Consider the following 24,208-nt stretch of genomic DNA (forward strand, 5'->3'; position numbering starts at 1 on the left):
ACTTAGTCAAATAGCTACGCCCGTATATGTATGTACATGTACTTATACAATACAAAGATACATTGGGGTCTTTGTTTCATGGAGCGCACAGCCAGTCACGTGCAAGCGGCGGGTTGATAATAATTGTGCTAATTAATTCAAAGGCAATTTGCGGCCTCGCGCCCGTGACAGGGCTGACAGGTGGCATGGTCCCGCCATGGAGAAGGCCGCACGCATAGCTGGGGGCAGGCAATGTACCTGGCAGAGACGAGGAGAGCGAGGACAGGTAAGTAGTATAGTGTAAGTAGTGGATAGAGATAGGTACAAGTTGGAATCCATGGCAGGCCCTGGGGGGGACACGACGGGGTGCAGCCAATGGCGGGGGAGCCCTCAGCGGCAAGCAAAACGGCCTGACTCGACAAGCGAACAGCCTCCGCCGTGAAACAGGCGGTGCGTGGAGTGCCGCATAATTTATTCGACAAGGCGGCCGACGAGGGGCCAGCGCAGCACGAAGGGGGGGGGGACGCGTAGTCAGATGGGCGACCGAGGGCGAGGGCGAGGGCGAGGGTGAGGGTGAGGGACAAGGTCCGGTGCTTTGTGGCGGCCATGGAGCGCCTAAGCAGCAGCTGCAGGTCATGGCCCCAGGACGGCAGCATAGTGAGTAGGCGTACGCAGTAGGGGCACATGGATGATAGCCTGCGCCGGGATGCGGTGAGAGGGACGGCGGTGTTGGCCTGCTGGCGGGCTGGCGGGCTGGCTGGCTCGCTGGCCGCCTGCTGGGTTGCATGCAGGCAGGCCAGGGCAAGGAGGCGGACGGGGAGGGGAGGACAGGGACGAGTAGGTACATGTGCTAGCAGCTCTAGCATCCACATCAAAAACTCCCAGGGCTCGCGGGTCAGAGGGTGCAAAGGGTGCAGAGGGGCGGGACTGCCCCCGCTAAGCCGCTTCGGGCCACGACTGCCCGCCGTCGCCATGGCTGATCGCGCCTGCAGATTCGAGCACGCAGCGTCGCCAAAGGCCCGAGCGCCCTTGCCGATGGCGCTACGCTCCACAGCCAATTACACGCTCCACAGCCCCGTGTGCCTCTGCTCTTAACCTGTTGCTCCCGCTCTCCCTCTGCTCTCTCACCACTATCGTCCCCCAACAACACCATACAGCACACTGGTCTGGTCGTACCCAAGGAGCCCCGTCTAACGCTTTCGGCCAGCGCCTCCTGCGCTCGGTTCCCCTCTGATACTCCCTCTCCACTCGCCTCTCCTCTCCTCTCTTCATCCTGTCGTCCTCCGGTCCTGTCCACGGCGTTCACGGTCCTCGTCCAACTTCCCTTGACCAAGATACCCTCTGGCGTTTGAATTAGCTTTCCTGCTCTTCGTCGTGTTCCTTGCATTCTCCTTGTTCCTCTTCTTGTTTGCCCACTGCATCGCTGCCCTTCTCGACTCGGCACGCCGGCGCCACCCGCTGCCTGTTGCGCTGCCCTTTGTTTCTGTACATCATCTTCACGCCCCTTGGCACGTTTGCGCTTCACCCACTACTCGGCTATTCCTAGCCCACTGCCACGACCGCTCTCGGCCGTAACCTCCCTCCGGTATGCCTGTTATCGATGGCGAAAAATGGGCTTGCTCGTCCTGCATCAAGGGTCACCGAGTGAGCGGTTGCAATCACACGGGTATGCACATCCACGCTCGCATCCATCTGCGACACAGCCCTGTGTCTCGACCACTCCGCGCTAACACCCCACCCCCTTCCAGATCGTGATCTCCATCATATCAATCCCAAGGGCCGTCCGGTCAAGCAATGCGAACACTGTCGCGGTGCGCGCAAGTCCAAGTCCCACCATGCCAAATGCGACTGTGGCGACAAGAAGGACAAGGACTCGCACAAGGACAAAAGCGAGGCGAAGAGTGAGCTCATAGCTGGCTTGGCCGTCCTCGAATGTTTCTGACCTTTACTTTTAGCCCACGACAACCGATGCCAATGCCATTCGGGTGGAAAATGCCTGTGCGGCACCAAGAAGGATGACCTTGATCTCAAGGTAGACACTTCGCGCCAGACTCTCCACGACGCCCGTGCCAAGCCCAAACTGACTGGCACCCACTCCGAAAGCCATTTGACCGTCTTTGCAAACGGCCACCACAAGCCTTGCCATCGCAACAACAATACTGCCCATGTGTCTGGAATGCCCTACAAGATCCCACGTCCACACACCCTGCACGGCCATTCGGCTTTTGCTGCTTTGTCGCAAGACAAGAATGCCCGCTCCCAACCAGACGTCCAGACGCAACGCTCCCTGGATACCCTGTCGCTGTCCAACAATGAGTTTCATGCCATGTTTGGCTCCACGCAGCGATGTGCCGACAAGCCTCCCGTCGCCAGCGCAAGCACCAGTCTCGATGCATTTGCTTTCAACGACATGTTCAGTAATCAGGTTGGTATGTTTGCCCAGGGCGGTGATTCTCCCGATAGCAACGTCAGCGATACCTTTTCCAACCAACAGTGGCCCTGGATGACCAACACAATGACGCCCGTCACTGGCGCATTTGCAATGGGTAGCCTGTCGACCTCGCCTTCACAAGATTGTCTCCCAAACCTGGACAAGGACTGGACTGGCTTCGACCCGCTGTGGTCCGCAACAGACCTCCCGCTAGATCCGAGCAAGTTCAACGACGAATTGGCCCAGCCAACATCACACAGCGGAGAGTCCAAGCAAAGCGGTCCAGGACTCACTGTCGCCTCATCTACGCATTCTGAGATTGGCGAGGGTGGCTTGTTTAGTGACGTCGACTTCAAACCCCCCCACTCGGCAGCCAGCGAGTCACTGTTCTGGGAAGACACGCCTGCGTATCGCTTCAACCCCTCGGTGCCCAGTGAACCCGTCAACGTACCCGTGTCCATGGCAGCAGCTACTTCGGCTTCAATGACCAACATGCTTGGGTTTGAGTCCATGTACACCAAGAGCATTGCTGCTGCACCCGCAACGATGACGAGCACGGCTTCGTCGGACTTTGCCGAGGCTGGCGCAATGCAAATGGGTAGCTTTTGTCAAAACGGGATTCCCCTAGACCCGTGGCAACTAGACCAGAGCAATGGTGCATTCAGTGCCATGAACAACAATGTTGACTTGTCTTCTTTTGCCAATAACAACAACAACAATTGGTTCTAGACGCCTGCGAAGGAACAGTCAGCCCACGTTGGCTGACTGTTTCTTTTGATGACGCCATGACTAATGACGCTGCTGGTGCGCAATGATACCAAGGCCTAGGCAATGTCTATCCTTACCTTCTTTTTTTTGGCCCTTGTGGCCGTGCTCTTTGGACCCTTTATGGGTCGCCTGTGTATAGTTTCTGACCTGACGCCGAACCCTGTGCTTTGATCTTTGTTCGACATTGCTGATAGACGATGACCTTCAAGCCATTGCCTTTTTGGTGGGAGCTTGGTGATGGAACAAGCATGCAATTGCAAGCATTGGTACATACACTGGGGAAGACGGGTGGGGGGTTTTTTACTGCATTTGTTGGTTTCTTTTTCTTTTCTGTTGCTGGTGGCATTTTCATTTTACAAAAGTATAGACACTGGCCCTTGGACGAGGCACCGCTGGGCCCTTGAAGAATTTACATAGAGCATAGTCCAATAACAGTCTCGATGCATGATGTTGTGCGCGCGCGCTTGCCTCGTGTGTGAAGTCATGGACGGGAGACGTTTGCCAAAGAGTGGTGCTCTAGAGCAAAGACGGGGCTGGGTGACATTGTCGGGGGCTGCAGGGCGTATGCCACCTAGTCGCTGCACGGCTATGAGGTTCGCCGGTCTTCCCCTCTCTACCAATACCTGCCCTGCATGCCAAACGCGGGACAGACGCAAGCCAAGTATACGCAGAGATTTTTTTGCTGACCTGGATCGATGAATCGGTCAAGCTGCGTGCGCTAAACAAGGCCCGTCGCGGCTGGCAGAGGTCGCAGGCAGGTGATAGTTGGACGGACACATGCAGCACACTCAACCGCAGTAGCAGCAGCACCACCACCGTCAAGAGCAGTACCATGTGCCACGGCCGCTCCTTAGGCTGTCAAGGCTAATCAGCGCTCCAAGGGCGGAATGGAGGGTAGGGCGATGGTGTCCTGCCAGCCAGAAGGGTAGCCGCTTACGGCGACAGGACTTCGCTGAGCGCGGCTGGCAAAGATCCGAGGACGAGGTAGCCAGAGCGGCACAATCACGGCAACCAGCACAGCCCACTCACACACTCACCACCCCACGACTGACGCGCTCACTCACCATCCGACGCCCGCTGCATGAGTAGCCACAAGGCACAGAGGATCATGTTGCACATGGCCCCTCCCCCTCCCCCCAGACATAGGCTGTTGTTTCGTCGGAGCCAAAGGACCGACTGCCTGGAGCCACTCCGTCGTCAACGTCTTACATGCATCATCGTCTCTGGCCGCAACTCGAACAGGAACCAGCCCAGAGGGTTCCTGCGAACCGCAAACAGCGAATGACAAAAACGCAATGGCCTTGTTGTGCCTGGTATAGGAGTAGTTCCCCATGAAGCGAGAGAAGCGAACCGCGTGGGTAGTCGCGCCTTAAGGCAAAGTACAAGCGTTCCAATGGCGAAAATCACTCATGCAAAAGAGGAGCCCACAAGGACAGCAATTCTCTAGCCACGACGGACACGCCCGCTCAGCACACTGCCTGTTTTGTGGGGGGGTCTGCGAAACAGTGCGCATCCCAAACGCTTGTTTGCATGGCTGTCGACATCCCTCGGCCCTCGCGGATTGAGGCGAGGGAAAGGGAAAGGCTACAAGTTGCCGTTTTGCTTACCAGTGGCCTGAACAGGTAGTAGCAGCGGCCATTGACCCCATCGTCATCATCCATCATTGTACCGACATCGTCCCGTTGCCCATCTGTCCACACAGAACACAGAAAGCAACAACCCCCAAGAATCGCCGTCACTATTCAACAACCCTCAGCTTATCCTTCTTGTTTCATCTACATACATACCTTCGCCCCTTGAACTTGTCACATCACCCATTTTCCTCTTTGAGTTTGTCTATTGTTCTCGGAGAATACTCCTAGTTCCAACCGTTCTCTCTAGCTCATATTTAATTCTCCTCCAAACACAACCCAAAAAGATTACCTGGAAATCCGATCGTCCACCGCCTCGCGGTCTTAGTCAAAGTGTGTGTGTGTGTGTGTGTGTGTTGCGCAGACCCCTACCCACCCTTGTCCAACCGCTACTGGTCGGACCCTTGCTCGGCACCTCTCTCTTTTACGTGCCAAAAAATGCTCTTAGGTTTAGTCGATCACGAGTCCCTGGATTTCCAAAAACTTGGCTTTTTTTTTCTTTGCTTCGGGATCATCGTTGCAACACGACAGACATACATACACGTGCACACTCGCGACTTCTGAAGCGGTAATACAGCCGCCAGTGAGGCGGGCATGATGTCAAAGGGTGTGTAAAATGAGTGGGGGGTTGCGGTGGCTCTGGCTACGCAATGCGCCTGCGCCAGCTGACTCGGTTGTGCCAATTTGTGCTTGCCATCGACTCTCTGCTTGTAATGCGCTTTATGCGGTTGGCTGATTGAAAAAAGAGTGTTCGCGTTACTGCTTTCTTTCGGCAGTACCGCTCGGCCTGTTATTACCTTTTAGGTTTCCGACCTTGGTATCGCCCGATGGCCAGGGACTACCCCCATCGACTACTATGACTTTGAATCGGCATTATCGATGCGTTCGTGTGGCTGATCCGTAGCCATCTGGGGTGGCGCGATGTCAAGGACACACGGCCTTGACAGACGCAACCTTCCGCGTCAGCAAATCTGGTACACTTACTAATCACCATACCGGACAGGTTCTGTTTATTCCCCTTTCACATCGCCTCACGTGCTGTCATTCCACCTCTCTCCAGCACAAAGTTGCATCCACCAGTGACGTTGTGTGTTCACCTCAGGTCACATCCAGGTACATACATACATACTTCGTATACGCATGTACATTACCCAACCCACCGGTAATACCCTGCGTCATCAGCCATTGCCTTGATTCCTTCCTACATGCACCCCATATCTTTTCACTACTCATCACTCTCCCCGAGCAAAAAAACCCCTGGCAGGCACACGCGGACATTCCCGACACAAGGGCTTGATCGTCACTCGTCAGCGCGTATTTCCGCACGGTGTCAGGGTATCGCGTGTTTATCTCCGACCCCGCCGCCGTCGCCGCCTTCTCCTCGGAAAGTAAGCATGCATTACGGGATGTGAACGAATGAAAGAATGAATAAAAACCTTCTTTGTGAAGTGCAATAGTTTCCGGTGAAGCCTGATACTGAGCTATCCATGTATACCCATACCCCCATCTCTCCGCAAGCTTAGATAGGGTAGTGTACAAACAAAGTATCTCCGCTCTCGGTCCCTTAGTCCAGTGATCAACCGCATCGCTACTTTTACCATCAAACATCAGTAACCAACCCCCACTACTGTATCATTCTAAACAAGGAAGATAACCTGGTGAAATAGATATACTATAACACCTAAGTTTTACGAAAGACTAAATTTGGTATATCCAGTAGTAAAAATACTAATGAGTAGTGATATATTGTAGCAGTAATCAAGGTTGAAAGCAAGGCTTAGGATTGTTCAATACTGGGCGAACTTATCTCCAATTTTATCAGTCGTCGGCGAGGATAGATACGGGGTTGGGTGGTGTCGCGAATGCGGAGATGAGGTATCTTGAGTTTAGTGCGGTATCAAGGCGGTGGTAACAAGGTTAGAGCAAGATAAGGACCGGCATTGTGGCAAAGGCTCCATTGCGACCTTCTTCTTCGTCTTTCCTTTATCTTCCTATTGCAATTTTTTCTTGATTTAGTTTTATGAGAGGAAAAAATTAACAGAAACTACAATGATAAAAACAAATATGAAAGGCAATAGAAGTATCACTATATCTGCTTGTCCTTTCTCGGAAAAATAAAATAAAATTCCAAAGCTTATTATGATCACTTTCCCCAGACTCCACAGTCCCCGGCATGTGTATACGCCTACACACGCCTTTCTACCCCACAATACACCAGGAATAAAAAAAAGAAAATGCCAGCCTCATCATCCTCTGCATACCTGTGCCTGCACTTGCATATCAGATCCACAAAACATCCACACCCAGTATTCCAAAAAAAAATGCCGCCATCCGGAACCTGCGTCTTTGCCTGGATAAGTGCGGGTAGAAGGGCTGGCGAGAGAAACTGTTCAAGTGCAAGATATCAAACAAACAAACACATTTACGAACCTGGAAGTACCAATATCACGGTCAGATGAAAGAAAATTACTTTTTCTTTGCGTTTTGAAACCCCCCCCCCCCAAAAAAGACAAAAAGCGGAAAGGAAGCGTGGTATAGATGATTATGTATTAACTAAAAAAGTAGACAGAGTATAATATATATTAGAAGAAAAAAAACAAAAAAAGACAGGACTTGATAGTTTAGTAGGATATGCAAAAGTACATATTCTCCATGCCATTATATTACCCTTGAAGTTACGATGAGAAATCGCAAAACAAAAGCCCTCTCCCCCCCCCCCCGAAATCTCCGCACACATTATTAAACCTCGCACACGTCCAAAACAAAAAAGAAACATACAATCAAATATATTACATTTAACAACACACAGACACACAGACACACAAGACCTCCCCATACCATTTCCTAGGGGGTATTCAAAGAAAGAAAGAAAGAAAAAAACCGACCTCATACATACACCACCACCACCACTATCGCCACTCTCTTACTACATCCCCCCCATATCATCCATCCCATTTTCTTTGCTCCATCATCTCGCTCTTCCCCCCCCTTTCCCCCATGGCACTGACTACCGCAAAGCCTCATCCCCAAAACTATCCTGGTACACATACGTCTCCACGGCATTCGTAACGGGTTGACCCCAATTGATCGGCTGGTAGCCACTGAACAGGCTATCGCCGAGTTGGTACCCGGGTTTGTTGAAGTAGGACGACATGCGGCCCATGAGGACGGGGGGAGCGGCGTAGTCGTCTTCTTCGTAGTAGTATTCGTCGGGTGGGTAGGCGGGTTGCGTTTGCCAGTAGGGTGGTGTGGGGTCGATGGTGAGGCTGGGGGGGTTACGGTGGGGGGAGGGGGGTGGCGAGGTTTGCGTTGTTGCGTTTGCGTAGGTGGGTTTGGGGGGTGAGGAGGCGGGTTGGGAGTGGTGGCAGCCGCATGTGCAGTGTGAGGGGGCTAGTGTGGTAGTTGTAGTCGGTTGTGATCTGGTGTTCGTCGTTGATGTGGGTTGCGGTTGAGGTGGCATTGTAGGTGTGACGAGGGAGTCTGTTCGTGTGTGTTCCTGCACTTTTCCGAGATTCGACTCAAGTTGCTGACCTGTTCGGTTCTTGGGTGATAGCTCGTGTTCCTCTCCTTTGACGTTGGGAGCCATGGCACTCCATTGTGAAAGATAGGAAGGGCGCACTGGCTGGCTAGTTTGCCCCTCTATGATTGTATCTCCTAGTAACGATATTTCCGAGTTCGTCCTTGAATTGGTGTAGGTTAGACTGGGCGGCCGGCTCGTTCGCTGCGAACTTATCGAACTCGATCTGTTACTCCGCCTCGTCTCGCTCATAACACTGTCGGATCGCACGCTTGTTTCGGACAATGGCCGCAAGAACGACACCGTTCTTGACCTCCTCAGCGCTTGCTTATCATGCTTCTCTTCATCGTCTGCTAGCGCTAGTTTCCTAACTTCCGGCTCTTTGTATTCCAGCTTTCCATTCTTATCAGACGCAAAGTACTCTTCACCACGACCAAAAACCACTTGGAGGGAGTCGAAATCGCGTGTCGTACCATCACTCGGATACAGCCAGTCTTTCAATGCAGGTGGAAGTTCATAGCCGTCTTGCTAGTGTGAGTACGGAGGTCTTTCTCATCGCCATATTGGTAACACCCACCTTGTTTGTACTCTCCCCCCTTTGTTTTCCAACAAAGATAGTATCGCTCGAACGCACCAAACGCGCAGACAATAAGGTCGTCCAGACTATCCGGGTGATTAGGATCCTCGGGTATCTCTCCCAGTCTTTTGTATAGCCGTGTCGAGGCGTCCATAGTGTGCTGCTCGTGAGACGCCAACAATGCTGTGCAAGAAAGCGTGTGTCGCAACCTGAGGTGTAAATTACAAATATTTAAAAAAGTCAAAAGTGCCAGAAAAGCTTTCCAGAAGGCCCGGTAGAGTTCCAAAGTTTAATCAAAAGGTCCAGTTGGTATAATGGTCCAGCCAGTTGTCAACCCAGCAAACTGTCCAGTTCAACGCCCTTCTCAAAAGTCCACTAGTCCAACCGACCATAGTTATCATGACTCTCCTATTGATTCCATCATCTTTCTATCAGACCACAAATGCTGCAGCGTACTCTTGGACTCGCATGATACATCCTCATCCGCGACATTGGCCTAAAACGTGCCGGAAGTTCTGAAGCAATGGCGACATCCTTGTCAGTTTCACATTTTTGGTCGGCAGTCGGGGCTGCAGCGTAAACAGTCGGGTAGACGGAAAGATCCGCTCCAGAGACCGTGGCAGCAGTTGGCGAATCTAGAAGTAATGTGTGCTTCGAGAGGCGAATTGGGTGTTGTAGGATGAACGTGGTGGCGGAAGAGCGATGGAAAACCGCGCGGTGTAGGTGCGCTCAAATATATTCCCCGTAAATCGCGCATCGGGTACGTGGCATACCCGCCGATCGCCCCAATTCTGCAAAGTACAGGAACACTAATATATGACGTCTTTCTCCATTGAGGGGATCGGGAAATATGCGACCATCCGCTGTATGTAGAGGGATGCTGAGGGAAAGGTGCGCGTTGATTAGTAAAGAGGGAGGCTCTTCACAACCATTGAGTTCGGCGCGCATATATCCCTCACAAGATTCTTTTCGGAGAAAATCGAACTACCGAACTTTGTACCGAGACTATAGTCAGATAAATAGACTTCGCCATGGAATCTAAGAGTACAACACTTAAACTGCACTTTCCGCAACATGCCCATTCACTTCCTTTTCTCATCCCTCCCCCTTGTATTTGTACTAGCACTTTCCTTATCCTCCTGACTGACCAAGTCGTCAATCTCCCTAAAAAGCGCAGATGTAGTCTTTCTCCCAACAGTAGCAGCTCTCGATCGATTCGGTGCAACAGGAGGAGCAATCTGCCTCCCTGAAGCAGACAGGTTCTTTTCTCTGCCTACGTACCCCCCACCTATCCGATTGCTCATACCCTGGTTACCCTTTCCAGTTGTCATCGTTCGAGCGAGTGATTGGCGACCCGGCCCAGGACCAGATTGCATTGTCGGCCTAGGTGATGGGCGAGTCAAGACAGGCTGCTCGGAAGACGAGCGCTCTCTTTGCTGCCGGGCTGAGGGAGGTCTCTGGTTCGATGCTTGAGATGTTGACCTCTTCGCTGAGCTTTGTGAGTTTTGAGATGTTCTTGAGGCTGTGAGCCGCTGTGAAGAAGAAGCTCTCACGGGACCAGATACCGCCGGGTCTTCCCGTACAGACGGTGTCCGCTGGCGTGGAGGTGTTATTGGCCGTTCGATGGGTGGAGTCGGTGCAGGCTTCTCTACTGCTGGTTGTTGAGGTCGCATTGCCAATGCCATTGCCTGCTTCATTTTCGATACCGCCAGAGCCAGAGGTGCTGGGGTGGGAGATGGCTGAGGTCGTACACTGGAGGCTACTGGCTCTTCCAATACCTCGCCATCATTGGAGTACATGGAAGACGTGTTGCTATTGACTCGCGATCTACGTTCGTTTGAACGTCCCCGTACTTCGTCTTTTGAATTTTGTGCTGCTGCCATGGCTTCAAATTTCAGGGCTTGTGCCAAAGCTCGTGACCCGCTGTTTCTATTAAGCTTCGGCGTAGTGCGACTCTCTTTTGTAGGCGGGGACTGCGACACTGAGGGCGAAGACTCTGTTTCCATGGAAGGCATCTGAATTGTGTTATCTGGTGTCGATTGGGGTTCTTTTGGCTCGGAAACAGACTGGCCCATAATTTGCTGATCGTCAATATCTGGAACATTGGTATCTTGGACTTTGATGGCGGGACCAGCAATTGGCTCCTCACTCTCTGCTATTTCGGGCTTCTTTGTTTCTGCCGCGTTCTCAGACTCTTCTCTTGTCGCTGGAGTGTACGCTGGCGGCGGTGTGGGTGCTCTGAATATCAAGGATTCTATCATAGGGGGCGGGTTCTCAAATATCGACTTTGGAATCTTCATCGGCCTGTAATTGTACGATTCTTGAGCTCTCTCTTCCGATCTCTTCTCATCTGCCACACCGGGGTTCGGTACCAATGGCTCTGGAGCAAGCGGCTGGTCTATCGGCGCCTCTTCCTTTGTATCAACAGCTCTTGTTGTTGTTTGGTCTTGCTGTCGTGCATCCGTCTCCTTTTGGAACCGCTTTTCCTTTCGACTCAACTCAATCTCCAGCACCCTTGTTCCCGGCTCGAGTTTTGATTTCAGTCCATCGTCGTTAAGGTCAAAGTACAATCCCCATAGACCAGGTGCTTGCTCTACTGCACACCATCCTTCCCACCCATCGAATGTGAGCCGGCGGTCTTGTCGTGTACAATCAAATGGCCCGGTGAGATTAGGTTGTGCGTCTGCGCGTACACCATACTTGACCTCGCAAGTCTCTTTGTCAATATAGATCCAATTCATAATTGGAGCAACATCAGTGATGGTCGTGACAAGACCTTCGTATTTTGTGTCCGGGTAAGGCAAGTAATACCCGGCATATGGGTGTCCAAGCGGGCTTCCATCTTCGGTTCCAGTATCAATCCATAGTTTTCCGTTCCTCAGAACGACTTGTCGCCCGTTGATTTCTCGACTGCGATTGGATGACTTGACGCATGTTGCGATGAGATTGCAACGACGAGCGCGATGCTCTTCCCGCTTTTCCTTGGATTGGGACTGACGAATTGCTTCCTGTGAGCCAAGTAGGCCTGGGGCTGTAATCGTTGCTATGAGAATTCCAAGGACCATATTGGAAGTTGTGCGTCCAGTCTGCAGTGTTTGGGGCGGAGTAGAGCGTGGGGGCCTGGTACATTCGCCATGGCTAGTGAACCGCGCTCAGCATGGTCTTGTTACTGCTTAGCGTATATTGCCTTGCGACTACCATGATCTGATGCTCGTCTGATAAGGAATAACAATGTGCCGGCTGAGACGCGTACGTTGGACCCTGACAACCCCTTGTATGTTTCAGCTTTACATACGCCACAACCATAGCATGACACGAACCCAGACTGTTCATGGAACCGCTGTCGATCTTCGCGTCTGGATGCAGAGACTCGTTTGTGCAATCATGCTAGTACGAGACTCGAACGATAGTAGCCCATCTCAAACGCAGGGAGTGCCGCACAAGCGGTTTCGGGGCCTCAACCCAAAGTGGTGCAGCAGCAGATAGGAGAGCAGCTTGTGGTAGTCAGCGGCCTCAGTACATACCCGTATATAAGGCAAACATATGCCACTCATTAAAGGCCAGTACAGTTGACCTGCACCGCCTTCTCCCATTCTACATTCATTCGACAATCGGCCCGGAGCCCATCGAACCTGAGAGTCCTGCATAATCCTTAATACCAACACCACTCTCCCTAACTCTACACTTCAGACCCAACATGTCTACCATGTAAGTTGCATTCTGACCAGGGTATTCCGCATGTGCTAACCAGCGTCAGGGAATCCACCATCCGCCCAACCGGCTACGGCTCCGACTCTGAGAGCGAGGGTCAAGCATCCGGCGGCCGCAAGGTCTCTGCCAATGTTGGACCCGTCCCGTCCTCCGCCACACTCAACCGCCCGGCAGGCAACATCATCAAAGGACCCGTAGACGACAACGGAAAGCAAAAGGATGCTGCTTTGTTGATTGGTATCAAGCTAGATCTGGAGGCGGAAATCCATCTGACGGCAAGAATTCGTGGAGACATTACGATTGGATTGTATTGAGCTACTTGTAAAGATCGGAGAAAAAAAAAGGTCAACGCAGCCTTGAGCAGACGTGTAAGACATCAGCGATTTGATATGCAGGACTAGCAGTGGAAATGGTCCACTCATGGGCTACCCGAGCATGGGACAAGAAATACGAATGATAGAATCTTTTCCAAACCTGTTCGCAACATTTGTGCATCGTTGCCTATATGGCACAAGAAGTGCTGGTATCACTGCGGAAAACATAAAGCTCTGTTGAGAAAGTAAGCATCTGCTGTTTGAAGATTGCGAAGCGAATCATCGAGTAAAAGGTGCTGATCAGACTCATGCCCTGTCACAGGCAGTTATCACCATTGCCGTAGCTCGGTAGACCGTCGTGATAAATTGAATGTTCATCTTATAAGGGAAAGGGGCAAAGACAAGGACTGACATACCATATTTTACAGTTCATGCTTGCAATTATGGCAACATCCTATGCAACCCATCAGTTGCTGATTCTAATCGACATGATATTCAAGAAGCAGGCTGTGACTGCGGATCAGACGTGACTGTTCTCGTCGTCGCCGGGGCTTGGACATATGCTTGTCTTTGTTTGTGTCGTTTCATCATTGCAGAAGGGAGTGTGGACGATGAGCGTACCGTGATCATTGTGAGGATGTAATGTCTGGGATCATGTCAGCGAATGCGTCTGTAAAAGTAACGCAATAAATTGAGAAGACGCGAGCATAGATCAGTTGACATGAATGGATATATTTGATTTAAGTCTTCACCGGGCGAACCCGTCGGACTCGTCATCAATTGTTCATCATTTCGCAGGAAGTGATAAGAATAGAGTATGCTTACCAGTTACCTGCTCTGTCATCTGTTCAAAGATAAACTGTTAGAGCATTAGCCAATGCCTAGGTTTATTCGTGCAGCCGTGTAAGACATTGAGAAGTGATCAGTTCGGCGAGGTTTCTGAGGCCTGCCATAAAAGGCGTATCCGTCAAGAATTGTCGGAGCCCAGTGCCGTATCATCATTGAATGGGACGGTTGAAGGGAAGGGTGGTGCATACCGACTAGTCTGCGCAACATTCCAGTTAGCAAAAAGATCGCGCAAATAGCGGAATGAGCTGAATTTTCGAGGGGAAAAAATAATCAGAAACAGCCATATTTTATCGGCACAGGCAGAAGCCTTGGTCGGTAATTTCCAGCGTGCCGAAGCACAAATGATCATCATTGGAAAGGTTGGGTAGTATGAAGAGAAAGAACGTACCAGAGAAAGCCTAAAAAGGCGGATCCTGATTTGCGCAACAACGCGTAAACAGGTGAACAGCTATGCCCACAGTAGTCGCATTGTCTTAGATGCTTGTTGACAGACGGGCTTCTATTGTTGGTTAGCCATGTGCCTTCTCTGCAAATGCAAAAAGTATAGGATAAGCTAGTCGTGTTCAGACTGACGTGCAAGTTTAGGTTTCATTCCCCGTAGGGTCAAAGACTCTAGTTTAATTGGCTTTGTGATTCATCATGAAGATGCAGGATGAAATGAAAAAAAAAGAATACAATACGTACCAAAGCAAGCGCCCTCTGATGGCGGGATTGTTAGATTATCTAGTTAGTAGAGAATTGTGCACAAGCGACAGTCATCGCATCGCAGTGTTGTTAGCCATCGCTGAGTGAAGCGATAGGAATGTGTGTAGAAGAGAGGTTGCAGGCGGATCGAGAAAAGTTGTAGCTCTCGGAGGTTGGAGCTAAATTTTCCGCTCCGCTAGCGCGTTGGTGACTAAGCGAGCCTCGCGCAAACAGCACATACACTGTACGTAAGCAAGACTGGTTTGTGCGCGCTGTGAGAAGGAACATGGCCAAGTGCTTCGGGGCAAAAAAAAAAAGATACAATCCGAGGCAGAAGTAGATCGCATTCTGAGCTAATATGGCATACTAAGTGCATATCTCCTCGTTCCTCCACCGTTCCTTCTTCACACACTCACGTCTACCCCATGTTCATGTCCTTGGACCCACGAACGCCATCTCACGACGCTGGAAGATGCTATCTGGTAACTCGGGTATGTACATGAAGTCGTATCGTAAGATTTGAGAGTCATTAAGCATCGCGCGTACAAAGGCGGCGGGACGTCCGTCTGTACATCCAACTTTGGAAATGGAAAGCACAGGAAGTTGATTAAGCTGCATTCAACAGCAAACAATGTCGTCTTCTTTCATGAGGCAAAGATGCGAACATTGAGGTCCACGCACCCCGTCGCAATGACGCACCGTATGCCCTTTGTGGCATCCTCATTCTTCTTGCTGGTACCGTTTGCTGTGCCATTGGGAGCATCTCCATTGGCAGGTACATCCTTGACGACATTGGGTGCCCATCGCATGCAGCTGACAAAGTGGCCGTGTGCGTCAGTGACTGTCTTGACACACCGGCCTTCTTGCGTAAGATCCCAGCACCGGATGGTCTTGTCGTCGCTAGCTGATAGCAAATACTTTCCACCAGGATGGAAGACGAGGGATCGTATCCAGTTGTCGTGGCCTGTCAGTGTCTTGATCAGAGTTCCTCGTCCGTCCCATATCTTTATCGTCTTGTCTCTCGATCCGGTTGCTATGTACTCTGCTGAGCTGCTCAGTGGTGGTGGCTTTTTGAGTCCAGCAAGAGAGGCAAGATTGGCGTAGGACACAGGAGGCGCTATGGTGACGCATTCGATTACATGGTCGTGACCAATGAAGGTACATTTCGGTTCGCCCGAGCCGGCGTCCCACAGCCGAGCAGTCTGATCGTTACCCGCAGAAAGTAGCCATCGTCCATCGAAACTTGGCGCTACATCGCGTACCCAGTCGACATGTCCTCTAATTGTCTTGACACAATATCCTGTTGTAACATCCCATATCCGCAATGTCTTATCTCGGGACGCGGAAACAAGCAGGTTGCCAGACGACGGCGAACCTGCTGCGCCGCTGGGTATGAATCGAATGGCAGAGACGGAGTGGTCATGGCCTGGGAGAGTGCGGATGTTCTTGTACTCGTCCGAGGGGTCCCAGAGTTTGATGGTCAGGTCGCTAGAACAAGATGCCAGTAGTGTACCGCCTCTTGGGCCACCAAAGTCAACGTCGAGCACACCCTTTGTGTGTCCCTTGACTGTCCTTTCGAGCTCTCCCAATTCCCAGTCCCAGATTTTGATGGTCGTGTCCTCTGAGCCTGAAGCAAGTGAGGAGAAGATGGGGTGGAAGGCTACGCATGTTATCGGGGAGCGATGCGATTGGAGCGTGTGTCGTGCCGGGGCTCGTGGCAGCCAGCTAGCGGGGTCCTGGTTTCTTCGGAGAAGCGAGGTAGGAGTTGTGGAGTCGAGTTCGCTCTGGAGGCTCTGGTTGCGCTGCTCTAGTTCCAGGACCTGCAAAAGATGAGCATGAAACTCCAGAGAGCACACTAGCGCACAGCTACCTTCTTCTGCAAGCGGACTACGCTCGTCCACTTCTTCTCGAGCAGCCCCTCATACTTTTTCCGAGTGGCCTCATCGAAATTGTCCGAGATGCCGGCTTCCTCGCGGAAAGCCTCTGCGGTCCTTGGCGCATTTATGACGCCCAGATAGGCGACAATGGCCTTGTGCCTGGGGATGCTGTCAGTCGTGGGCGGGTGTACAGGGGCGGGTGCCATCACTCACAACTCCTCTGCTTGGCGGTCTGTAAGTATCGCGCTCATGGCGAAAAGACTAGCTCAAACGCGGCCGTCGCAGAAGCCCACCATCTACTGTGCCGCTGGTTGGGCTGGGTCAGGGCCGTGGGTGCGGAGGGTGTTGGTGGGCGCGGGGGAACGGCGTCGGCGGTGAGCAGGGAACAAAGGCCAGGCGGGGTGGGTTTGTGCGTGTGCTTGGGCGTAGGGCGGGAGTGGGCACAGAGATGGCGCAGGCCGCCACAAAGGGAAGGGGGTGTGAATTGGGGGGAGGGATGGGCGTGTGCGTGTGCGTGTGCGTGTATAGTGGGTAGCAGTATGTGGGCAGAACACGGCGGCAGCGGGTGGTGGGCGGCGGTGTGTACAGTATACCACCTGGGCTGCTGAGTGCGAGAGTGCAGGGGGTGGCCGCCAGTGGGAAAGACGTGTTGCTGGATCAACGCCCAATGCACATGCGATTTACATCAGTAGCCAGACACCACTTGGACCACGACACACGTCTCTGCTGTTGCTGGACCAGACCATAATATCCCCACCACATTCGCCCAAACAATCCCCCTCCTTGGTCCCACTGACATCATCCGGTACGTCGTCGGCCGCCGCTCCTTTTTTCCCGACGCTGTCCTGGGCCGCTGCGCAACTATCTATCCGCACCTGGCCCTCTCCCAATGCGCATCCACGCGCACTCTCTCTCCTTCTCTCCCTCTCGCTTTGTCCAGGCTTGCCACTGACTCGTCCGATAGTCCCTCCCCCTTCTCTTCTATCCATTTCCCCCATACACAAACACGCACGCACACACAGTACACGCATATAAACAATAATCGCACACCATGGCAGACGAGGAAGATTTCAGCAAGCTGCCGCTACCCGATCGCTTTGTACACAAGAACTGGAAGGTACGGAAAGAGGGCTATGAAGCCGCCGCCAAAGAATTCAGTCTAGCCGCCAGCGAGTCCGACCCGGTAGTACGCCAGTTCATAAACGATGCGAGCATATGGAAGGGCGTGGTGGGCGACTCCAACGTCGCCGCACAGCAGGAAGGCCTTGGTGCGCTATGCGCCTTCCTCGACATAGCTGGCCAACAGGGCTGCACACGGTAACATGTCGCGTGCCCTTATACAAGACGCTGCTGCTGACTTGGTGCCTAGGACGCGGAATATCACCATCGCTACAATCGCCGAAAAGGGATTACCGTCAACACGACCAGCAGCAAAGCAAAAGGCACTCGAGGCGCTGATGTTGTACATTGAGACGGACAAGCCAGACCCAGTCATTGAGGAGCTCCTTCCCATACTAGCACACAAGCAGCCCAAGGTTATTGCCGCGACATTAGAAGCCCTGACACAAATGTACCATGCCTATGGCTGCAAGACCATGGAACCCAAGTCTGTCCTCAAATCCCTTCCCAAAGTATACGGTCATGCAGATAAGAACGTTCGCGCAAAGGCGCAGGAGTTGACAGTCGAGCTTTACCGCTGGCTCAAAGAAGCAATGAAGCCACTTTTCTGGAACGACTTGAAGCCCGTGCAGCAGCAAGACCTCGACAAACTCTTCGAAAAGGTCAAAGACGAGCCTCCGCCAAAACAAGAGCGACTACTCCGTTCACAACAGGCCGCAAAAGAAGCCGCAGCCGCAGGTCCAGGCGGGGACGAGGAGGAAGAGGAGGAGGAAGACGCCGCCATTGATCTGGAGCCCGAGTACGAAGCCATCGATGTATTCGCAAAGATACCCAAGGATTTCTCCGAGAAGCTAGCGTCGTCCAAATGGAAGGACCGCAAAGAAACACTCGACGAGGTTCAGAAGGCGCTCGACCACCCAAGGATCGCCGAGGGGCCCTTTGACGAATTAATACGTGGGTTTGCAAAGAGTATGAAAGACGCAAACATTGCTGTGGTCATCACAGCCGCCAACTGTGTTGAGCTACTTGCAAAGGGTTTGAAGAAGAGTTTCGCCAAGTACCGCAAGGACGTAATGAATGCCATGATGGAACGATTGAAGGAGAAGAAACAAACCGTCACTGATGCTATTGGAGCTGCCCTTGATGCGTCTTTTGCCTCGACGAGTTTCCAGGAGTGTCTCGAAGAAATTCTCGAGTTTCTGAAGCACAAGAACCCTCAGGTCAAACTGGAATCCTCTAGGTTCCTGATCCGATGTTTGAAAAACACTCGCGAAGCACCAACACCCGAACAAGCCAAGGCTATCGCAGAGGCTTCTACAAAGCTCCTTACAGAGTCACAAGAAGTACAGCGATCCGCTGGTGCCGAGGCACTGGGCACGCTCTGGAAAATTATGGGAGATCGCATCATGAATGCTCACCTTGATGGGTTGGACGATATCCGCAAAGCCAAGATCAAGGAATTCCACGATGCTGCCGAAGTGAAGACCAAGTACAAGCCAAAAACCGCCCCTGCTCCCAAGCCTGCAGCTCCCGCGCCAACGAAGAAGCCTGCGGGTAAGCGACCAGCACCTGGTGGTGTGAAGAAGGCTGCTCCGGTAGCCAAAGCTCCTCCACCTCCGCCTGTCGAAGAGCCCGCCGCGCCGCTTGAACCAAAGCCAACATCGAGACCGGCGCCGCCCAAGTTGGGCGCCAAGCCTGGTGCATCAAGACTGGGGGGGTTGAAGAAGCCAGGTCTCGCAGCACCCTCGCCACGAAAATCAGCCCCATCGCCTCCGCCACCGGAAGAAGAAGAACCACCACAGCCGCAGCCCAAGTTTGGCGCGGGCCGTGGTCTTGCGGGCCGTCCCTTGGGAAAGCCTGCTGCTGAGCCTGCTGCAGCCCCTGTCTATCAGGCCCCCACGGGACTGAGTCTTGTCGAACGGGCTGAGCTTGATGAGCTCCGTGCAGAAGTTGAGCGAATTCGAAGGCAATATGAAGAATTGCGGGCGGAGCGAACCAAGCTTTCATCTCAAATTTTTGAGCTCCAAAATCAAAATGCCCAGTTAATCGAAGACCACACACGCGACGTGCTCTCTATCAAGGCCAAGGAAACACAGCTTGTTCGTGCCCGGTCGGACTTTGAAGCATCTGAGCAGACTGTTCAATTCCAGCGTCGGGAAATCGATCGACTGAAGCGCGAACTCAGTCGCCAAGTGCGAGTGTCTTCTCCACCACCAGTAGATGTGGTTGATCATATCTACTCGGACAATGGCAATGGAGGACAGTTTGGCGACTCTGGATATGGGAGCCGGGCCATGCATCCGAGAAGAGACAGGAGTTTTGCTGGTGGGCCAAACAGTCCCGTGGGTGATGGTAAGGAGAACTTCGACACTCCGTCGCAGCCGAGCAGTAATTTGAGTGGTAAACTGAGTCCCCGAGCAGATGCCGCTTCTGTCAAGTCCTCTCTATCATCGCGTGGCGGCGACCGCATTAGCCCAAGCGAGAATGGCGGCGGATTCCGATCTAGCTCACAGGCTGCCTCGGGAGCAGAGAGCTGGAAGCGTGCTGCAGAGGTGACTCAAAACTTGAAGCAGAGGATAGAGATGATGAAGGTAAGTTGGCAATGTCCGTTTGCGTGTGTTGGAACTGACCGTGGGTGCAGGCTAAACAGGGGATCGGACGTCCACAAGGCTAATGGCCATATGGTTTGCGGTCTTTGCATTGATGGGATGGATTGGGTAATAGGCGAAGGGGTTCGGTTGGGGCCACTATAGCACGGGCCGCGCAGTGGGCCTGATGGAATGGTGATGGAGGGAGCATTGGTAATAGGTACGGACATGGAGCTTCGCAGCTGACTGTCGTGTCAAGGCCTGCAGGTACTTTATCCGTGTGCATCTTCAACGGCGTTTGGACTGATTTGGGAGGTGCCGGTGTGATAGTGATAACAAGGCACATGGGCGGGATAGAATGGGCAGGCACTAATAGTGTGTGTGTGCCCCGGGGCAAACAGCACTGGACTCGAGGTGTTTTTCCTTCCGTACGAGATTCCCCGAATGCTTGCTCCGTCTACTGTTGGAGGTTAGTGGCATCAGCAATCATGTCATGGTTCGCCAGGTCGCTTGTAAGGCCAGTCCGGGGTTGTCCAAGGCCTCGACTGCCGATAACGCGTACCAGAGTGTTGGGATGTAACTGTGCCGCAGCAGAGATCCGCTTGCCGAACCTTGAATGTCAGGCAGTTCCATGTCTGGCGGCGTGCAGCGCCTGAATCGATTTATTTGTCTTCCCTTTTTGCTTCTGCATTCTACTGCACCCACTCTGCCGTCCTTGGTACGCGCCTCCCATGGCACAGTCCCTCGCAATGGATGCCGGATTGTCGCAGCGCACGCAAAAGGCACTGCGGGAGCTTCTCCCTACCTTCGCGGCAGGCGCCCCACAACAACAACGACAACAACAACAACAACCATCTCCACACATCACCCATCCCTTCCCCCCAACCATTGATCTGTCTCGTGGCCTCAACGAGGCCATCCACCCCGAGCTGCTCGAGTTCTTTCACAGCACTCTGGAGGATAACATTGCGAGCGAGGTCCCTAGCCCCAGGCCGAGCAAACTTGTGCCTCCCCACTAATCGTGTAGACAGGCATTCGCAGCCCCCGCCGCGTCAGTCAATGGCGGCGATCAGCGACTCCGCAATGCACTAGCCGCCTTTTTTAATTCATACTTCAATCCTATCCATACTGTGAAGCCCGAGCACATTGTCCTTACATCGGGAGCCGTCGATGCTGTCGAGAACGTCATCCACGCCATTTGTGACGATGGAGACTGTATCCTCGCTCCCGGCCCGCATTGGTGTATGTATATGTACCATCTTGAGAGTGTATCAGAACATACAGAAGCACGAACGCTGAGGTTAATACAGCCGGCTTCGAAACTATCCTAAAGAGAAAAGCCAATGTGGAGCTGGTTGTTGCCAAACCACCTACCTACTCACATTGGGACAACTATCTTCTCCCTTCACTACAAGCAGCCTACGACTTCTCGGACAAACGCTCGCGTATCAAAGCTGTCTTGCTGTGCAATCCCAACAACCCGCTTTCAAGATGCTACCCCCGCGAAACATTGCTTGAGCTCATGGAGTTTTGTCAAGAAAGAGGGCTGCATCTCATATGTGATGAAGTCTACGCTCTCCTCAGGCTGAGCGGGACAGATAGCAAAGCACCAGATTTTGTCAGCGCACTCAGTCTCACGGAGCCGCTCGCGCGCGCCGGAGCCGTCAAGGTGGATCCGAGCCGCGTCCACGTAGTATGGAGCGCCAGTAAGTTATTTGGCATGAGTGGATTCAGAGTGGTATGTGCTTCTTCTTTCGATCTTCATCTCATAAACCCCCGATTTAACCAAATATCTTTGTATTAACAACGAAAAAAACATAGGGATGTCTTGTATCACAGCAAAACCCCTCTCTCCTACACGCCATGGCCCTAACTTCCACCCATCCCTCTTCACTCTCAACTTCCCACCTCTCCGGCCTTCTATCCTGGTCCCAACTCCCTACTCTCCTCGCCCTCAACTCTGAACGTCTAACCATCAACTACAAAATGCTAGCCGCCGTCCTGCGCAAACACGACGTACCGTTTCTCGCGCCTTCGCACGGTCTCTGCATGTTCGCCCGCTTGGCCAAACGCGCGAGGACGCAGCATAACGAGGCAAGGTTTTACGATGACCTGGCGAGATGGGGCGGTGTCATGGTTGCCCAAGGAAAGAGTTTTAGAGGTGTAGAGAGGGATTTTGGGTGGGCGAGACTGAGGTTCTCGGTGCCGGTTGCAGAGATGGAGGATGCGGTGAGGAGGATAGATGTTTTTCTGGGGAAGCATGGGTGATGGGATTTGGGGTTGGGGAAAAAAGTGATATCTATATATGCGGTCCGTTCATGTGAGAAAGCGTTTCTTGTTCCTTTTCTGTAGGCTCTGGCGCATATCGCTTCTTTTATAGTCTTTCAATATCCCCCCTTTTTTTACTCTTGATATCATGGTATACTTTCGATTCGTCGGAAATAGGAGATATTCATGTGACGTAACCTGAATAGATTTTCTGAGGTAGGTACTGAACTGAATATATATTCTACATTAAGGCTTTTTTTTCTCCTGTTCCACGTAACCAAAATGTGCTCCCACAAGACGCGACATGTCAACATCTCATCGTATCATATTTTCTCTTTCTCATTCCCATAAACCACCCATTCCCGTATATATATATATCCGTCCAGCCCCATTCATCTCTCTCCCCACCCCTTACACATCCCCCCCCCTTCCAAAAAAAAAGATTCAATTCCCCTACGCCACCTTCCCCAAGACCCCCTCATTCTCCTCAATATACCTGACCAAATCCTCAATCGTACAAACCTTGATCCCCCACTTCTTGCCAAACTCCAGACACTCATCCCTCCTCATCATGCCGCCGTCTTTAAACTCCGGTTTGCCAGGCACCTCCTCCCCATCGGTGATAAGCTCGCAAATAACACCTACAGGTTCCTTGCCCGCAAGACGGCACAAATCGACCGCGGCCTCGGTATGTCCCATGCGCTCTCTGACGCCGCCATCGCGAGCCTGAAGCGGCAAGATATGGCCCGGGCGGCGAAAATGACTAGCTTTTGCGCTGGGGTCGGCGAGCATGCGGCAGGTGAGGCTGCGGTCGTGGGCTGAGATGCCGGTTGTGACGGAGGGGTCTGCGGCGTCGATGCTGACGGCGTAGGCGGTGCGGTTGGGGTCGGCGTTGTCCGAGACCATTTGCGGGAGGTGCAGGGCTGCGGCGCGCGAGACGGGGAGCGGCGCGCAGATGTAGCCTGAGCTGTAGCGGATCATGAAGGAGGCTTTGGAGGGGGTGAGGGCTGAGGCGGCGATGATGAGGTCGCCTTCGTTTTCGCGCGAGGGCGAGTCGAGGACGATTACGAATTCGTCGTTTGCTGGGGGTGGGTGGGGTGGGTTAGTAGGTGGGTTTCTTTGAGGGGAGGTTGGACGTTGGACGTTGGACGTACCGAATGCTTGTATCACATCTGGTATCGAGTCGAATGCTGGGTGTGAGGGTGTGGAATTGATTGTTTCTGTCACCTTGCCGTTGACGCCGTTTGTGCCGTTGGCGGGCAGCCCGTTCTCCAGTTCTGCAGTCATATTTCCAAGTGTAACTTTTTTTCTCTTCGTCTCTTCTCTTCTCTCTTTGTTTCTTCCTTTCTGCTCTTCACTTTGTCTGACGTATATAATATGTATCCAGACTCCCCTTGTGAAAAGTATATGTTATGGCGCGGAAAGATTACCGCGGTTATCGCTCGGCCCGTATGACTGGTTTCGCAGGCCTCTTCCCTGGAGGTTGCTAATGTACGTGCTTAGAAAACAATTCCGTAAGCGACCGGTTTTCCGCGTTGCCTCGGAGCCCCAAATCTTTTCTATGTTGCAAGTGGGCGGGCGTGAGGAGGTGATGGATGCAATGAAACGTTTTGTAGTACAAGAAGACGCAAACAGTTCGGATGTTAGGGTAGTGTCAATTTTCAGGTCGCATAAAGATGACAGGTGGGTGATGGGTAGGATTATGTTGTAATTGTCTGCGGAACCGCCGTTCGGATGTCCCGATGTCACTAGCAGATGGAGGGGTGATCAGATGCACATGCCTCGGCCTTTTTCCCCTGCGTCGGTGCGAAGCGAACCGCCGCTCCGATCCAGGCCCAGTGCATTGCTCCGACATGGCCGATGGGTGTGGCTTGTCTTGTGACATGACATCTGTG

The 24,208-nt window shown here is 52.6% G+C and overlaps 9 protein-coding genes across 9 annotated transcripts; 4 read left to right on the forward strand and 5 right to left on the reverse strand.

Moving 5' to 3' along the window:
• Positions 1 to 1,566: 1,566 nt before the first annotated feature.
• COCMIDRAFT_37686 (uncharacterized protein) lies at positions 1,567 to 3,139 on the forward strand (the record flags this gene model as incomplete). The annotated part of the gene is made up of 3 exons (XM_007690795.1): positions 1,567 to 1,645; positions 1,728 to 1,880; positions 1,935 to 3,139. The coding sequence occupies 3 exons, from the start codon at positions 1,567 to 1,569 to the stop codon at positions 3,137 to 3,139; spliced, it is 1,437 nt and encodes a 478-aa protein (XP_007688985.1).
• A 4,677-nt stretch (positions 3,140 to 7,816) lies between these two features.
• Positions 7,817 to 9,057, reverse strand: COCMIDRAFT_37687 (uncharacterized protein; the record flags this gene model as incomplete). The annotated part of the gene is made up of 2 exons (XM_007690796.1): positions 7,817 to 8,850; positions 8,904 to 9,057. The coding sequence occupies 2 exons, from the start codon at positions 9,055 to 9,057 to the stop codon at positions 7,817 to 7,819; spliced, it is 1,188 nt and encodes a 395-aa protein (XP_007688986.1).
• A 928-nt stretch (positions 9,058 to 9,985) lies between these two features.
• Positions 9,986 to 11,968, reverse strand: COCMIDRAFT_98030 (uncharacterized protein; the record flags this gene model as incomplete). Its single annotated transcript, XM_007690815.1, has 1 exon — positions 9,986 to 11,968. One exon carries the CDS (start codon positions 11,966 to 11,968, stop codon positions 9,986 to 9,988), a length of 1,983 nt encoding a protein of 660 aa, XP_007689005.1.
• Positions 11,969 to 12,600: 632 nt separating this feature from the next.
• Positions 12,601 to 12,928, forward strand: COCMIDRAFT_6205 (uncharacterized protein; the record flags this gene model as incomplete). Its single annotated transcript, XM_007690782.1, has 2 exons — positions 12,601 to 12,611; positions 12,661 to 12,928. 2 exons carry the CDS (start codon positions 12,601 to 12,603, stop codon positions 12,926 to 12,928), a joined length of 279 nt encoding a protein of 92 aa, XP_007688972.1.
• Positions 12,929 to 13,798: 870 nt separating this feature from the next.
• COCMIDRAFT_98013 (uncharacterized protein) lies at positions 13,799 to 13,963 on the reverse strand (the record flags this gene model as incomplete). The annotated part of the gene is made up of 1 exon (XM_007690816.1): positions 13,799 to 13,963. The coding sequence occupies one exon, from the start codon at positions 13,961 to 13,963 to the stop codon at positions 13,799 to 13,801; it is 165 nt and encodes a 54-aa protein (XP_007689006.1).
• Positions 13,964 to 15,105: 1,142 nt separating this feature from the next.
• COCMIDRAFT_98065 (uncharacterized protein) lies at positions 15,106 to 16,589 on the reverse strand (the record flags this gene model as incomplete). Its single annotated transcript, XM_007690817.1, has 3 exons — positions 15,106 to 16,281; positions 16,332 to 16,497; positions 16,552 to 16,589. The coding sequence occupies 3 exons, from the start codon at positions 16,587 to 16,589 to the stop codon at positions 15,106 to 15,108; spliced, it is 1,380 nt and encodes a 459-aa protein (XP_007689007.1).
• An 800-nt stretch (positions 16,590 to 17,389) lies between these two features.
• On the forward strand, positions 17,390 to 20,131 carry COCMIDRAFT_6207 (uncharacterized protein; the record flags this gene model as incomplete). Its single annotated transcript, XM_007690783.1, has 3 exons — positions 17,390 to 17,655; positions 17,708 to 20,048; positions 20,099 to 20,131. 3 exons carry the CDS (start codon positions 17,390 to 17,392, stop codon positions 20,129 to 20,131), a joined length of 2,640 nt encoding a protein of 879 aa, XP_007688973.1.
• A 645-nt stretch (positions 20,132 to 20,776) lies between these two features.
• On the forward strand, positions 20,777 to 22,313 carry COCMIDRAFT_98123 (uncharacterized protein; the record flags this gene model as incomplete). Its single annotated transcript, XM_007690818.1, has 4 exons — positions 20,777 to 21,022; positions 21,077 to 21,287; positions 21,356 to 21,783; positions 21,867 to 22,313. 4 exons carry the CDS (start codon positions 20,777 to 20,779, stop codon positions 22,311 to 22,313), a joined length of 1,332 nt encoding a protein of 443 aa, XP_007689008.1.
• Positions 22,314 to 22,766: 453 nt separating this feature from the next.
• On the reverse strand, positions 22,767 to 23,600 carry COCMIDRAFT_6209 (uncharacterized protein; the record flags this gene model as incomplete). The annotated part of the gene is made up of 2 exons (XM_007690784.1): positions 22,767 to 23,395; positions 23,468 to 23,600. 2 exons carry the CDS (start codon positions 23,598 to 23,600, stop codon positions 22,767 to 22,769), a joined length of 762 nt encoding a protein of 253 aa, XP_007688974.1.
• Between the last annotated feature and the right edge of the window lie 608 nt (positions 23,601 to 24,208).

The sequence above is a fragment of the Bipolaris oryzae genome (genome assembly GCF_000523455.1).
Source record: "Bipolaris oryzae ATCC 44560 unplaced genomic scaffold scaffold_85, whole genome shotgun sequence".
NCBI classification, from domain to species: domain Eukaryota; kingdom Fungi; phylum Ascomycota; class Dothideomycetes; order Pleosporales; family Pleosporaceae; genus Bipolaris; species Bipolaris oryzae.